Source organism: Anopheles nili, chromosome 3, assembly GCF_943737925.1.
Source record: "Anopheles nili chromosome 3, idAnoNiliSN_F5_01, whole genome shotgun sequence".
Lineage (NCBI taxonomy): Eukaryota > Metazoa > Arthropoda > Insecta > Diptera > Culicidae > Anopheles > Anopheles nili.
Window position 1 is genome coordinate 30,729,038 of NC_071292.1, and position 16,977 is coordinate 30,746,014.

Sequence of the window (16,977 nt, forward strand, 5' to 3'; positions counted from 1 at the left end):
GGTCGTGGCCGCACGGTCCTTTAACGTGGCGTTACGAGCGCGTTACGATGCTGGCCCGTCGAGACATAACGATCCGAATTCGCCCTCCCCTTCGGGTGAGTGGGTGGATGCATATTAATGATCCTTCGAGAGCAGGTGTGTGTGCCGATCGTCAGGGAGGTCGGGCTTCTAAACGGGTTTTCTGGCACACCGGAACGGGTTTCTTTTTTGTTCATCGTTCAGCGAGCCGTGAGGAATGTGATGAATGTGTGTTGGGGTGTGATAAAGTTCCTAACCGCTAAAAAAAAAAAATGCCCGCAAACTGGCCGAAAATCCGATCCGATGATCGTGGGGGTGATTTGGGGGAGATTACGTCCCACGCGGCGGTGAAGCATTTGAAATGGCTTCATCTCATCGAGCGGGGCTTTTTGGGGGGCTTTTGATCACCTTGCTGAATCTGCTGTCAGCGCTATTACGAGCTGCCCGGGGCATTGCTTGCCGAGAAGTGAGCGTTAATGCATCGAGCACTTTGAGTAGCAATCAGACACATCAGACTGTGCCCCGACTGTAAAGTAGTTTTTTTTTTCTCTCCACATTTTTCTTCTTCCTCGATTGAGAATCATTAAGATGCCCCGGCACGTGCAAGATTAACTCACTGCTCACTGTTTCCGTTTCGTGTTTTTTTTTCTTCTGCTTCTTTTTTTTTGTCGTCCTCCAGCCATGAAGCTCACCCTGGTGGTCATTGTGGCCGTGCTCATTGCCACGTGTTGCGCCCTTCCCGTACCAAAGGAGGAGGTATTTGCGGTGTACCCCGTGAACAGTGCCCTGGCACAGCACTCAAGCGATCTGCCAGTTGAAGCCAAACCCGAACAAGCCACTGGACCGGTGGCTGCGTCCGCGGCGAAAGATCTCACCGTCGAGAAGGAGACACCAAAACCGGAAGTTGGCAGTGGATTGGGGGCTGAAAGCACGCAAGAACAAACGAAAGCTGCCCCCGAGAAGCTGGAAGAGACCGTCAAGGACGATGGCGTGAAAGCTGCACCCGAAGTGGTGGCAACACCGGTGAAGGAAGAAACTGCAAGAACTGTTGAGGAAGCAAAGTCGGCACCTCTGAAGGATGCGACGGAAGTGAAAGCTGAGCCAACTCCAGCTGCGGTGGCCGAGTCGGCTGTTGATGTTCCGACAACGGCGTCAAGTGAAGATGCTCGACGAGAAGTTTCCCAGTCGGTCCCAGTTGAACCCGAGCCCAAGATGGTTGTTCCAGAGACGAAAGCTGCCACGGAGGTGAAGGAAGTCACGGAGTCGAAATCGAGTGAAGAGAAAGAAACCGCTCCGGTCGCTAAAGCTGTGGTTGAGGATGTGAAGGCGTCTGTCGATGAGAAGGCCAAGGAACTAGCTGTCCCAACGAGTGAAGGAAGCGTGGTTGAGAAATCGGCAGAAGTCACCACAACCGTAGCGGAGCAGGTGGCAACTGTTGCACCGACCGAAAGCAAGTCCGAGAAGCTTACTGAGGAAACCAAAGTAGAGGCAACTTCTGAAGCTCGTGCTGCTCCCGTCGTGGAGGCTAACACCGATTCTAAGCCCGCCGAAAAGGTCGCGCAAGAACCTGTGGTGAAGGCCGTACCGGAAACAGTGGAAGCGAAGCCGACCTCTGTGGAGATGACGACCGTGAACGCTGAACCAGCTTCAGAGGCGAAGGCCGCGGCAAGTGACGACGTTAAGCCTACTCTGTTGACCGCTAACGATCCGGAACCTAAGACCGAGGGAAAGGACGAAGTCAAACCCACGAAAGTGCGTGCTGCCCCGATTGTCGAAGGACTGACGGTGTCCCAACCGGTGGAAGCTGAACCTGCCGTCGCTAAAATCCAAGTCACCGTCGTGCAGGAAGCTGAGAAGGAAACCGTACAGGATGCGCCTGTGACTGAGGCCGAGGAGAAAACCTCAGGACCAGCTACGACCACGGTTCCGGAGGTGAAGAAGCTCGATGAAGAAGTTGAACAGAAATTGCCGGAGTCACCGAAGGCTGAGGCTGACGTTCTGAGCATGGAGTCATCCGTCAAGAGTGAAGTTGAGCCAGAAAAGGCTGAGCGAACCTTCATTCCGGCTACCGCACCTTCTTCCGAAGCTGTTGTCGTTGTGGTTCCCAGCGTGAAGCCCGAGGACGTTACGACCGTTGTTGCTGTGGCGGAGAACACCGACAAACCCGCGGGTGAGTCCGCAGAAGACAAACCGATGGTACGATCGGTGGCCGCTTCTGACGAGCTTCTCGAGGCGACCACGACAACGGCGAAAGTCGAGGAATCAAAAGATGGGAGTTCTCAGCCGGGAGCAACCGAAACCTCGGACGCAGTCCAAGAAGATACTAAGGATCAGAGTGACGGTAACGGTACAACGGTGAGCAGCGTTACGGAGCAGGATACGACCACCGTAGCTGCCGTTACGGAACCGGAACCGGTGCCAACACCCGCAAAGCAAAAAGCCAAGAAGCAGGTTCCACGTAAGTATGCGTTCTTGCGAGGTCCAAACGCCTCTGGTGCCTCGTTCTGGTCACACGGCCTTACTTGATCGCTGTCTCATTACTACTCCACAGCAAACCTCAAAGGATACAGCAAGCGGTTGAAGCTGCAGGAAGCACAACGGAAGCAAGGTGACAGCGAATGAGAATGCGCCCAAGGATGGGACAGCTGAAAGCTCAGGAAGCCAGTAACGTCACCGGGGAAGTCGGTGACACCGGCTCCATCAACTGCTGTGGCCAGTTCCCGCACGCTCTTAACCTGTAAGATCTACCCGTCTAGAAGATAAGCGATAGCGTTAAGGTGACATCATCAAGCCGAATAAAGTATTGTTCGAATATGTCATAAGAGTGAGATGTGCGTTTTGTCGTGATGCTTGCGGTTCTGGGTGGTGTTCCTGTGGGAATTCAACAAGTGTATAATATCACTATTAATATGCAGCTACAAGGCCTCTAGGGAATCGCGAATGCATGGCGGTTACAGTTGGGAACACCCTCGTAGCTTGATTGTGCTCTGAATATTCAAATAGCGTTCTCAAAGCACTTCGATTCCGTTCTCCATTGAAAGGGCTCACCATCCGATGGTTGTGGCTGTAACGATTCGTAACGTGTGACGTTTCGATGCATTAGACACTAATGCTTAGAGATCGAAATGACCAATCAAATCGGAAAAGCGGAAACGAACAATTATCACGATTTTTTACCTCCAATCTTTGGAAACCATCTTCGGTATCTTTTTGATTTGGCTTTATTATTTCGTTCAAAAGAGATGAGTTCATCCTTGGGATGGTAATTTCATCGAAACGGCCGCAAGAACCCAAACAACGGATCGCAGCTACGCAGCAATTCTGCGCCGTAAGACGCTCAATGAGGAAGCCGAGTGTTTGTGTGATTTACATTCAACTTCAAGACAGTTCATGGAAGCTAGCCACGTTGCGGATGCGTCGCTAGAGATCTATCGGTCGACGGTAATTATCGTACACTTAATTGAACACTCCTTCCCCGTTAGTAGACGCCCGGGCCCGTGCTGTTTCGTTTATTCCGCGTCACTAATTGATTTGCCCGATTCTAAGCGAATCTGCGAGGTACCGTTTCTTGGACCTGCTGTGCCAACTAGAAACTACTCCTACTCCCATTGCTATTGCTAGTAGATCTTCACTAAACCCCCGTGCAGGTGAGTAATCGTCAGCATTCGTCGCGCAGTTGGCGTTCGAGAATAAATTAACGATCACCTATAAAACTGAGCCGCATTTCCTGTCGTCGCGATCAAATCTATTCGAACGGTGCCGGTGATAGGTTGGCTGGTGGATTGGTCACGCGCCACAAGAAATAGTGTGCTAACTCGAAGGTACTTTTGCTGTGCAGGTGTTGGCATCTGAACCGTCGTGGGTCGTGGGACACCAACGGATTTGTGAACGTGCGCGATCATGAAGTGGTGCGCGCTTGCAGTGGTTTTGTGCTGGTTTGCGGTGTTGCAGGTTTACGGTGCTCCACAGCGGAGTATCGACTTTCTGCTGGGTGATGAAGAGCTACAGGCTGTTGTGAAACCGCTCACTGTAGATGTTACCTCTGTGCAGCCTCTGCAGGATGAGCAGGACGAGCTGCAGCAACGCGAACAACCTGAGCTGCCGGCTACAGTGGATCCGGTTGAAAACGAGCTTCAAACAGACGAGCCCACTGCGGACACGACTGAGGATTACGCTGAGGAGGAACAGTTCACGGCAGATCCGCAAGATGAATCCGCACTTGATCCGGTAACGGATAGTCCAAAGCAGGACCCCGAGCCAAGCTCGACAGAGGGCAAAGCAAGTGAGTCAACGACAATGGCCCCAAAATTAGACACCTCTACGTCTGCGCCATCAGTGACGAGTGAAGGTTCTCCGAAAGTGACCACTCTTGACCCGAACGATTCGGAAGAGGATCATTCTTCGGAGGAGCAACTTACGACGAATCCCATCGTGGTTCCCGAGTCGGAAGAACCGGTCACGACGGAATCCAGCGAGGACTCGAGCCAACTCGCGCAGGATGTCAATGACTTCATCTTTGACCTCACGAATGAGGTGCGTACGAGTCAAACAAGCGACAAACCACGTAAGCCTTTGGTTCCTAAACCTGTAAGGCCTCAACCGACCACGGAACAACCCGCAACAGAGCCCGAAGGAGATCGGTATGATTCGAAATCGGCCGAGAGTGACGAGGATGATGGTCAAGTGCAGCTGAAAGTGGATCCTGGCAGAACACAACAACCGACCAATGGACCTCCGCTGACAGAGGAACAGTTTAGGTCGCTGTTGGAGAAGCTACCCTGGTTCGGGCAGCAGCGTTTCCCAGCAGGTAAGCCTCCGTGAGCTGAAGGGTTGACTTTCGATTGCGAGATTCGTGATCTGTTGCTGATGGTTTGGATTCCGTTTTTGCAGGCTACGACCAGCAATGGCAACATCAGGGTTTTCCGCAACGCTCCAGCTGGCAGCGTGACGATCGGCAGCGACACTATCAAAGCCACGACGGATCGGACGGCTTTCAGGGTCACGGATTTCACCGAGGCCCGTGGCATTGACGCGCACTGTCGCTGCGCCCAAAAACGACGTCATTTTCGAACGGGGCGTCATCGAGTGGAAAATTCCCCCTACGAGAAGTAGCCAAATAGCGATCCCGTTCATGACATCGATGCAGCACACGTGAGAGTAGATGACGCACTCGCCGGGAGTTGTACAGCCGATATACTGTGATTAGACGCCTAGAGCTGTGCCAGCGAAGGCCACCGATATTAATAAACGAGTTTAAAAAAACAACAACATTGATCGAGTGTTGGTGGTTGGTGTCGGTTGTTATTAATGAGAGTACTTGCGCCTCGAGCGGGCGTCGCCTGTCGTGCAAATTAGCATTTTTGCGTCCGGAAAACCGGATTCCTTGTGACGGCTCGCAAGATCGCTACCGGAATGCATTAGTCACGGCGCGGGTCCGGACGTTCTATTCGGAACAACGTCTCCCGGTGGGCTGGTCGCTGTTGATGGGCGTTTTGTTGAGTTTCGAGCACACGCCGGGAGTGGAAAATTGTGCGCATTTATCGTGAGCTCTAAGCGCCCCTTTGGTGTTCCGCTTGGCAGGCTACGAGGAATGGACGGATGGTAGCGTGAAAAAGACAAATAACTCGGACCTCGAAATAACTCGCTGGCAGAACCGCCGACGAACTGCGAGATTTAATCGGGTTCTTTTCCTCTGACGGCGTGCTCAGTCACCAGCCTGTTGGGTTAATTAGTGCGATTTGGAGGGAAAAATCAGAAAGTACATAATTGAATTGTGTTCTTGTGATTGTGATTTGCAATGCGAAAAATGAACTCTTGGTAATGGGGGTGCTTTAAAAACGAGACATGGAATAGACGTAAATTCGTTCGAGTAGAACGAGCCCCGAAGCGCTGCTGGCAAAAACAGTCCTTAACGCGGTTCTGAAGAATGGAAATGTATCGTTCCGTGAAGCAGTATAGCACAAACATTCGTCCTTCTGATGGGGGGATCTAATTTGTGGATGTTTTTTCGGAAAAGTGACCGGTATCATGTGCGATTTACGCAACTTTAGATTGCATACTGCCAGGCGCAACGATGAACACTGTTATACGACGAATTTGCCGTTTATATAACAGTTTGAAAGCGGGCGTGTGCTTTTACATTTCTCCATCTGTTTCTTCTTTGGACAGTGAGAAATTTACACAAAATCTACGAAAACTGAATTTAAATTTAATTCATTGGTAATATTGCAAGAGAGTTTAATTGTACAATCGTTCATATATGTTATGCGTGTAAAGAAAATGAAATAAGCCGTTGTGATCGAACGATCGTAGAAAACAAATCGTTCGGATTAAGATGAGATGATCTCTGATGAGATGATGAATTCTGCGAATGGTTTATATTTATTTGTTGCATTTCGTATGAACTTTTGAGAGCAATGACCGTTTGCATATTAGTCAGTAGACACGATGTATTCAACAAGACGTAGCCTGAATATTCAGCACTTTTTACTTGTAATTATATAATCCACAAGAGCACTCAATCCGCCCGGTAAACGTCTCTGTCACCGACTTTCGTTCTCGTCGGCGACACGATTGATTCAAATGCATCGCATCTCATGCATGAGCACCCAACTGAACCACGCAACCACGGCCTGCCCCTGACGGGCTGTGATTTTTTAACCCACCATCTGAAGAAGAACAACATTCTTTTCACATGTACCCGGTTCCGGTCTACAATGTACCAGCATTTTTTCCACCAACATTGCTCCATATTCCGGCGGACAAATTAGGTGCTGCAGACACACTTTTACTCGCCCGATTTTCGTCCGCAAAACCGCAACGCATTCCTGATGCAAATGCACCGGCCTGAATGCGCTCGGGCCCGCGTATCGCAAGCGCCCAGGTACTTGGGTATTTATTCCAAGAAATTGCCCAAACTGCAACTCCCAGGAGAGCGTCAACGTCGTCGCCGTCAGTCGCGTTCGTCTCACAGAGACCAGCCAGTGGTGACCAGCCCGGGACCATCCGCCAGAACCGCGAGATGTTGGTGCAAAATTGCGCTTCAATTGCGCACGGAGCATGCTGCCCGGAATGCGCAACCCGACCGTTTGGCGCGTAATCGATGAGCCGCCTGCGTGACGCAGCGCAAGTGCGCACATGCGTCGCGCAAGGCGTCCCGCGTGGTTTACGGCGGCTTGCGTGATGGCGCCAACGGCGAGCTCGAGAGTGTTGGAACAGATGACCACGCCAAGCCAGTGTAGCGTAGAACGCAGAGATCGAGATTTCCTAGAACTGCACCATCCGGTGGAGTTTAACGAGCACGGTCCTTTGTGCAAATGCCCCATTGATGTCCTTCACCGTCCTTGCGAAAACAGCTGCATCTGTGGGTGAGATTTAAATTCACGCTATCCTTCGCTACCCACCACACCTGGGTGGGCAACATTGTTGATCGCAAGGATACGACCGTTAGAACGGTCGCACCTCGGTTCATACTTCCAGCGGTTCCTGTGGCCTTTGCCAGCTGCATGATGCAATCGTGGGCACCTGTTGCAGTGACGGCCTTAGCGAACATCTGGCACTACTCGGGAGGGAGTACGCCTGTCCGCGATTAGCATTAATCAGTGAATTAATCGAGCAGCCACCAACCGGCCGGGGTTGGGTGAAGGACGGTTCGGATGCGCCCGTACGCGGTTGATCCAGTTTTGACGGATCGCAATCGCGCCGTTCGATGGATTAATCATCTTCGCCGCCAACTGATGTAACTGGCGGCGTTGATTGCATCGGCTGGAGCGCCCTTCGATGGGTTTGGAGGGAGGGCTTGTTTACATGCAAATGACACGGCTGGAAATAAACCACCACCACCACCACCATCGAGTGGGACCAACACATTTGCGAGCGACATATGTCGCTACTTTTGCGGTGTTGCTTTCAAACGACCAGCCGGACGGAATTCAACGGAATCTCGCGCAACACTTCCGTCCAGCTGGAGCGAGAGCAATCTGCCCTATTGGATTGGAGCAAAAAGTAAATAGAAAAACAAGAAAAAAAAAAGCCGGCACACAAACGGGTCAACGAAGGCGAAACCGTTGCAGCGTCATTAAGTGCACGCGTGACGCGGTGGGAAATTACGCGTCGCGATGCCACGCCAACGAACGCTTGAAATGCGCGTGGGATGACCCTTGGCCATTGTGGAACCTATAGCACACGGTAGCTGGCTGCTGGATGCTGGATTCCGCACGCGCGATGGTTGTTTACGGTTTGAGGCCACCGTGCTTCGGACAATAATGGCTCATTTAATGTGACGGGACTTGTGTGAGCCGCCGGTCGTTCGGTGCATTCTACTTTGATATTTTATTTTACATCCCTTTTTTTTTCGTTCTCAGAAACGCGAGACAGGGGTGAAAGAAAAACCCGTCCCAAATAGTCCATCCCTGGCGAGTGCATGCCACCGCCGGGCGGGTGCAGTTGCAGTTGCAGATGCAATTGATGGGTGCACCCGGCGGCGCTAAATGGTCGGTTGGGTTGTAAATATTTTCGCTTGAAGCAAATATTTGCAATTATTCTGTCACTCAGTGCTCGTTGGCTGGCGGTGGTGGAAAATATTTACCCGTCGTGTTCCTTTTGCTGAGCGTGAAAATGCGCGTGCCGTGTTGGAGGGCTGGATTGAGATGTAAAATACGCGCTTACACAAAGAACATTCTACGAACTAATATGTGGCGTTTGTTTGCTTTTTGTGCGATGGAAAAGTGCTACGAAAAATGGCATGGAAATTCGCAAGAAAAGCTGATGTGTTAGCAACTTTATCCATTGTGGTGCACCCTAATAAAGGGAGATTCTACTAAACGCCTTTCTTCAGCATAATGGCATCGAATTCACCACGCTTGGGTCGAACAATCGATATGCGCCCTCCCAAATCACACCTGAAGCGATTCGCTCCGTGCCCGTGCGTCCTTTCTCCGAAACGAACCCGCACCCGGAAAGGTTAATTGCTTGCGTTCACAGCTGTGGATGCATTTTTGTTCCCAGCGAAACTCGTTTCCCAGCTAAACCCGCTAGCTCAGCTCGTCCAAACCGGCACAGGTGGCACCGAGCCTGGGATCCGAAAGCCCCCGATTGGAAGCTAACCGACAAATCGAGAAATGGTACGTGAAAGATTACACAAATCATAAAATTATACACCGCACAAAGCGCACCGTCTAGGCACACTGGGTCGGGCGGAAAACTGACATAGAGAAAACCCGTAAAAAACCGACGGGAAACACCGACGCTTGGGATGTCCTCTTGCCGGGTGCAGACCAAGCGATCGATTGCACAACAAATACACGCGAGCCAGCGCGATCCCTGCGCTACGATCTGACCCACGATCGGTCGAGTTTTTGTTTCTCACAAGGTGTGGCTGTTATTCTTTTTGCTTGTACCACCTTCTTCTAGCTTCTTTTGCCACTGGTTTCTTCGCTTTCTCGTGCGCACTGAATTCCTCCGAAACGTGGAATCAAAACCGGGCAAGGCTCAACCCGAATATCTGATATCCAGCTCCAAATGATCCTTTAACCGTGTTGAGGTGCCCTTTTTTTCTTTCGCTCTCTCTCTCGCTTCATTCACGTTTTTCTTTTCTTCGGTTGATCTTTGTCCCGGCGATCGTGTCCCGGCGCGCGAGTCCTTTTTTCTTCCTACGCCCAATTAAAGCAACATACGTGTGCAACCCGCTCCAAAACGGCGCTCTCGATCTCGATCTCCGACCGGCGACAAACCTGGCCTTCGAAGCCGCATCTGGGCCGAAGAACCGATGAAAAAAAAACCACACGGTAACGTCTAGCAGACGATAGGGAAGGCTAAGGATGAGGGAGAGTTGTATCAAACGAAAAAGCGCTATAAAATTAATACCCAACGCTGGGTCTTCAACGAGCCAGGAAGTTGCTGCGAAAAAAAAAAGGGAGATCCATCGTGAAGAAAATCCACCAGCGAATGGGCTAAAGTCGATCGAAAGGCAAACCCAACTGAGGGCGAATTAGCGGCGTGTGTTGAGAAAAGCGATTCCCTTTTTTTTATTGTCCACTTTGGAGCACAGAAAAAAAACCTATCCATTTTTCGAAGGTTCGAAGATGCTCCTTAAAATGTGCCCTCGTGATGCGTTGCTGGTAAAGGTTATGACGGGTTTTGCATGCTTGTTGATGGAGAGAAGCTAAAAAAAACCTCACAAACTTCGTAACCGATCCTAGCGATCCTTCGCTGCAAATGATACGACGAGTTTTTTTATCGGGCTTTAGTTTGTTACGTAACTTATACCTAAACTACCCATGCCACCAAAAAACCAAAGAAAAGTTTACTTTTGAACAGTTAACATCACTTTTCTGTCGAATGAATGGTACGGTTAAATATTGAAAAAGATTTTTAGTATTGACCTTTGAGAGTTTCCTCGGTACAAAGGTTCGTCTTTTTTAATTTATTCCAAATACTTCACGCCAGCTTACGCAGCTTGATTGATCAATCCAACTGTCGCATTCGAAGCAACCCAACGGTTTCCGAAAGCCTTGCAAACGGCTGTGGTCCACGAATAAAGTGCCACACATAAAAAATGACCCGACAGAAATGAAACCAGAACGACGAACAAAACGAATCCACTCCGTAGGTGATCTCCGGTTGATGATCATCCGCCAGGGTGGAACCGTCTCACACTTGGTCGAGAATTCGTTGCGCCTTCAAGGCGACTCAATTTTTCTTTTTAATTCCTTTCCTGTTAATCGTGCGTGTGTGTGTGTGTGGGTTGGCGTAGTTCAGGTTTCGCTCCCTCAATCCGTGCAGGATCTGACCCGGTGGAAGTGCAAAAGGGGGAGAAAAAAAAAACGTATCAAAACCCAGCCTCGTCCTAGGCCGGTTCCGTGGAGGCTCCGTCGAGTTCGTAAGGAGCAGGATATTTTCTTCGCTCGTTTTCCTTCGCTTTCGTTCCCTTCGAGCTGGTGTTTTTATAAGCGAATGAGCGCTGCGGTTTAGATTTCCTAGCGATCCTTATTTTTTTTCTCGTATCTCCATCCGACGCTTGACCAAAGAATACCGGGAGAAAAAAAACAACGAGGGAAAAGCCAAAGGCTACACCTGCTGAAAGTTCTCATGTCACTCGGGCAGATCCTCGGGTTGCCGGGTCCGTGGCATGGGATTTACTGCAATCAAAAGGCAACAACTGACGGTGCGTGTGTGTGTGAGAGAGAGAGAGAGAGACAGCCTTCCTTAAAGGTTGCCAAAGGGCCTAGGTCGTGGTATATACCGTGGGATACACCGGGAAGGGCAGCGTGTTGATTGTTGTTTCAGGACGTGCCTCCGCAACCGATTCCGAAGTGACCGATAAATTGCGCTCTAAGTGATTCTTGCCTCGTTGGCTGGTGCTGGATAAACATTGCGTAGTGTTCGGTTTGAATTAACGCGGCGGTAGCGTTGAGCTGAAGCCACCTTACGGAGCGTGTTGATGACCTGCCCGAAACGGTGGTGAATTACGGTTATTTAATTTAATTTCGCATCCCTTGCCAGAAGCGTTTAAGAGACGTCTCTAACGATGGTTCAATTAGGTGGAGTGTTACATTTTGTTCAGTTTGTTTGCACACAAAAATGCAACGCGCTTCTGGTCGTGTTGTTGCTGGAAAACTCGTGAATGCAACCTGAGCCGCTTGGATTGACCTTTGCATGCTTTTTGCGAATAATTCCGCGAACCCACACGCGAACCTCTGACGAAACGTTAGTCCGATTGGTTAACACCAAACACCGACCCAAAAGGTTAGCTGGAGTCGATTTAGTCCGACTAAAAGCCACATGATGCGCCAGCACGAAAGGCGCAGCTTTGATCTTAATTCGAATTTAATTAGTTGTCATACATCGGTCGCGTTTTGTGCGCCAATTTCCGTCCCATCATTAACCGCGCTTGTGCTATTTTTGTGTGTGCATTTTTTAGCTCACGAACGGCGAGAGTCGCTCGCGAAAAGCCGTCGTATGTGCGGCAGTGGGAATGTTTCCGGTTACGGCTGGCCACCTGGCCGAGGGAAAAACCGAGGGATGAATTAATTTGAAAATAATACCCACACCGTGGTCCGAGCTTTTGCCCCTCAAAAGCGATGCTGCTGGCGCTTATAAAAGACGATTGTCTTCGAATGCGATGACACATTGCTAGCAAACCGCACCACGGTTGATTGGCACGCAACTTGACTCCCCAACGCGCAAGGATGTTCCCGTCGGCAGCAACGTTTATTACAGGTTTGCTGTTGTGGTTCGGTGCGATCGCGATGCTGCAGGCGAAACCTTCCGTTTTGGAGCCCGCTGCTCGAACAGCTCGTAGTGAGTGCGAATGTGCCGATTGGCCACCCTGGCTAGGGGATGATCATTAACGCACCCTTCTTCGGCAGGTTTTTTCCCGTTCGGGTTGGCTGCTCAGGACCATCATCATCATTTTGCGGACCATCATCACCATCATCAAGGACACGTGGTAAGTTGGCGAAAAATCATTGCCCAAGACATGCATTTTACCGCTCTCGGATAGGGCTTTGGTGGATTGTTTCAGCATCATGATACACATTACCACCTGGATGGGCCCGAGTATGGTCATCATCATCATCATCACGACTACCATGACGGGCATCATTACGACATGCACTATTTCTAAAGCGCGCCTGAAACGAGTCCTTCCGAGATGCGAGTTCACCCACGCAAACGTACAACTTCTCGTCAAGCGAACCTGTATTGATCCATCATTGATTGTGTGAGCTAACTCCCCGTCCAGATCCAATCGTTTTCCCCGGTCCCCCGGGTGTGTGGATGAGGTGCGATAATAAATTCGAACCTTTTCCGAAGGCTCATTTAGCGTCTCGAGATCGAACCGTCGGGATGCTCGAGGGACACTTTAGAGCCAGTCCAAAGAATGAAACCATTAATTTTGTACATTTATTTTATGTGTTTTCCTGCCGCTTTCCGTGAGACCATAATCAGGGCGCAGTTTCAATGCACCATGGATGCATTCCCTAGAGTTTGAGGGCATTCCAGCGCTCTTTTGGCACCATTTTTTAAATTTGCGATGAATCTGAGAAACGCATAGCCGTTGTGGAGTAGCTCAGTGCAGTTGCTAGCGATAGGAAAGAAATACCTGAGAAGCGAATCGCACCGATTGCATGACATTTCCTCGAACGAACGTCCGAAGATGAAAATGTTCCCGAGCTTTATTATGTTATTTATTCTTTTTCTCCCCGTTCAATCGCTCGCAAAACGCCAGCCACATTGCCAAGCCAAAGGAGCCCAACGAAACGCCATTTGCAGGAAGCAACCGACCTCGGCCGTCTGGTGCCATCGTCATCACCCGTTACTGACCGTTTGATGAATAATGATCCATCCACTGATGGCTTGCCGGTGAGGAGACGAAATGTCTTCAGCGGATGGCGACGAGATGGATCCTTTCCCTGTGCAACAGGACACTTATTTTCGCTAGCTCTCTCTCTCGCCATGTCTCGCTCTCGCACTGTCATTCGGGTTGGGATTTCGAAGGATGCAAGCGAAGCTGACGAAGTGCTGCAACAGAGTGCAGCAGCTCGGGACGCCACACAAGGGCGTCTCAGGTTTCACCGACGTCCGGTCGAGGCCAGGCCAGTCGAGGCCAGTAACAACTTTCAATCAAATCGAAATCAATAACAACGAAATCACTTCCTCGCCGGCTGGCAGCATCCGTGAGCGTAAGAAAAAGCGAACCCTTTCGCAAACCCTGCGAGGACCTTGGGTGTGGTGATGGTGGCTCCAAAACATTTGTAACGAATGTTGTTGCTTCGCCACCGATCGTAACGCGACGATATGCAATGGCGGTGAACATGGCGGGTTGTTTGTTATGTTGCAGGCGCAACCCCCTTATGTGCCCGTTCTGATGCGCCATCAATCTATTTCACCAAAACGTAACAAAGGGTTCTTTTGTTTTCCGCTGCACTGCTGGAGGGTCCCTTAACCTGATGCAGAAATGCAACTGCTGGAGGTTTACCAAAAAAAAAAAGAAAAGAAAAAGGAAACCCAGAGTTCGAGCTAAGTGGCATTTTGGCGGCAGTTTTTATGTGCGCTTTGGAACCGGCGTTTATTTGATTTCTTTTCGTGTGTTTTTTGTCCCTCGCAACGACGACGCGGATCTCGTTATGAATTTTTATATTTATGGTTATTTATATAGCGACGATACATATTTCTCTCCTCAATGGCGAGGTTTGCCACTGCCATTTCGCGGCTCCGGCAGTTCTGTTCGCTTCGTTTGACGCACTTCAGCTCTCGTTTCGTTGCCACCGTGGACCTTCTTCGGTTCGCGAAAAGCCACCAAAAAACAAAACACAACCGGCCATAAAGTTGGAATGGTGAGTCGAAGCAACAGGTCCCAAAAATAGCCTCCCCTCAATTTGCGGGCGCTCAAGAACGGTGGGCTGCGTGTTTAATCGTGATATTTTGTTTTTGCTTTATTTTCCCGCTTAGAGTCCGGTAGCCAGCAGCGAAAACTGGCCCAACCGAGCGTCGAAGGACATGTGGCGCCCCCGGGGGCGATCAGCTGTGAAGATCACGGCTCATTAGGGACTCGATCGTGGGGGTTGCTTTTATGAGGTTAGAAAATCACAGAGACAAAAAAAAACGCAACGCCCCACACGCCGGGACATCGTTGCTATCGTCGTAAACGATAACGATTTCCGATACGAATCGGTGAGGCAGATCGTTTTCGTGATCTCCCCTTTTCGGTCCTGTCGGTTGGCCGCGACTAAGTGGCGCATTAAAGCGGGGTGGTAAAACTCGTTAAATAAAGAAAAACGTCGCTCGCCAAACGTGCAGCTTTTATTGAGAAACAAACACAGCGCTTCTTTGGCCCAACGTCTTAGGGAGTTGATGTGGGTATTATTGCGATTTCGGGGGATGTTTTATTAGCATTTAAAGGATGAGACACCATCATGCGCTGGGCAATAGTGGCATCCATTGGGATGTGAAAAACAATCCACCTTCGCCATGCGTATCCTTGAAGCACCAGGTTCATCCAGCGGTGTCCGGATTTTTCCTTTTTAATGCTGTCAACATGCAACGTGTGGCGTCCTCTACAAAGTCCCCAAGGTGTAAGATTGAGTGAGACTTTCCGCGAAATCCCGATAATTAGCCTCACCAGCCTGGGTTCCGATAAGCGCGCGAAGGTTTTGTTTCCAACTCACACGGTGGGCTAGATTTAGCGACAATTATCGCAGAAATCGCAGGTGACACCGACGATTGCCTCCACGCGACCAACGAATGATCACAACTCGATCGATCTGCTGCTGACTATGCCATCGATCGGCACGAGATGAACCACATTCGTTTGCAGTTTCCTTTTTTTTTGTTTTGCCGCTCGAATGGCCCACCACTCGCGATCGCGATATATTTAGTGTTCGATTCCCATTGCAGCCGTAACATTATTGCAACCGAATGCACCCTCACCAAATGCATGGTTTGCCGTCCAACCAACGGATGGGCTCACTCTCGTCACGCCGAAATAGGGCGGCCACGCAAAAAGGCGACCGATTTGTTTATTCATTGACTGCAAATAGAACGGCGCCAGCACAGGTCGGACCGGATCCGGTGGCGGTTTCGGTGCATCCTGCTCGGTGCATCGGCACTCGGGTGCGTGAAATGCACTTGCACCTCGCGCCCAAAACGGCCCAGCAGCCCTGGTGCGTGCTCGTGAATGGTGTGCGATATTTTAACGCGCGTGCTTCACTAGCGACTAGCGCAATTTCGTGAGCCAACACACGTGGACTTTGGACCGTGTGCGAATTCCGTCCGCTTGCGACCACGCCAGCACCACTTAAATTGCACTCCATCCGGGCAGGTATTCGGCGGTATAGGTTCACCATTAGCCGCAGGGCACGGTGTGGGTTATTCGAACTATTTTATCGAGGAGCCTGCCGGTGTGGTGCAGCCCCAACCCTCTTTTTTTTTCGGCATATCCGAATGTGCGGTTCCGAAAATACACTCTCTCACGCGTCGCCCGATCGCACAAACTATCGCCAACTGTCGCGACAGTTGTTAAGTAATGTGTTTGGCATTAGTCGTCGCGGCCCGTTTCGCCGATGGTGGGCAGCGAAAAAGGGCAAAAAAGCGAGCCTTTTTTTTTTTTGCTTTCGCTGTCTGGCAGAAGACGGACGGATTTGGTAGGGTTTCGGCGTGGCCGAGGTGATAGAATTAAAACGAACCGCCATTCACGCGGGCAAACGCGTGACAAATGGTGGAATTTGTTGTCGCTCTCGGCCGCATTTGCTTAGGGCGCTTTCACTAGGGCTGGTTCGGAACGGGGACCCTCCCAAAAATAGATCGTCTGCCCTGGGTCCAGCTGCCGCGGTGTTTGGGAAGCCGATACCGGTTGTACTTCTGCTAAACACGCGGCACACCGAGCTTCTTGCGGTACGCAGCTGATACGCAGCCAAACCGTCGTCTGCTGGCGATTTTTGGACATTTTCGTGGGCAGCTGGACGTATTTACACGCGCGTCTCGCCGGACGATTTTGTCCCGTCATTGGACCGTCGTAAAAGTGCTGTGCCGTGAAACAATCATGTCACACCTGGGCATAACGAAGGGGACACGGTTTGGATGCCTTCTTCTATCGGCAACCGGGCTGCGAGTCCGTGCTATCGCCTGGAAGATAAAACTTCGCGCTTTGCTTGGCTGCTCGTGGCTAGCTGGAGCTGGCTTCGGAATTTGGCGAGTGAAATCGCATCGTTTTTTTAAGTGCTCGAGAACTGGGCTCAGTGCATTGTGCACTCAAGGCATCGACGCGGTGGTGCATGTGCACTTGGGGAAATTTCAAACTTTTTGTAACGGCTTGCAATTTAAAGGCCTTCTTATGGCTAATGAAAGCTTAAATAGATTGGCATACAATATCCGTTGAGGGCAAAACATCTATGTGAAATTATTGAGCTCATTTGCCTAATTTTTTCCAGTTAGTTTTTTTTAATTCAAAATATCCTTACT

General features: G+C 50.4%; 2 protein-coding genes across 2 annotated transcripts; both read left to right on the forward strand.

Moving 5' to 3' along the window:
• The first annotated feature begins 699 nt into the window (after positions 1–699).
• On the forward strand, positions 700–2,804 carry LOC128724056 (fibrous sheath CABYR-binding protein-like). Its single transcript, XM_053817820.1, has 2 exons — positions 700–2,476; positions 2,570–2,804. The coding sequence occupies exons 1-2, from the start codon at positions 700–702 to the stop codon at positions 2,638–2,640; spliced, it is 1,848 nt and encodes a 615-aa protein (XP_053673795.1). The 3' UTR covers positions 2,641–2,804.
• Positions 2,805–3,784: 980 nt separating this feature from the next.
• On the forward strand, positions 3,785–5,264 carry LOC128723396 (proteoglycan 4-like). Its single transcript, XM_053817129.1, has 2 exons — positions 3,785–4,825; positions 4,909–5,264. Exons 1-2 carry the CDS (start codon positions 3,919–3,921, stop codon positions 5,046–5,048), a joined length of 1,047 nt encoding a protein of 348 aa, XP_053673104.1. The 5' UTR covers positions 3,785–3,918; the 3' UTR covers positions 5,049–5,264.
• Positions 5,265–16,977: the final 11,713 nt, after the last annotated feature.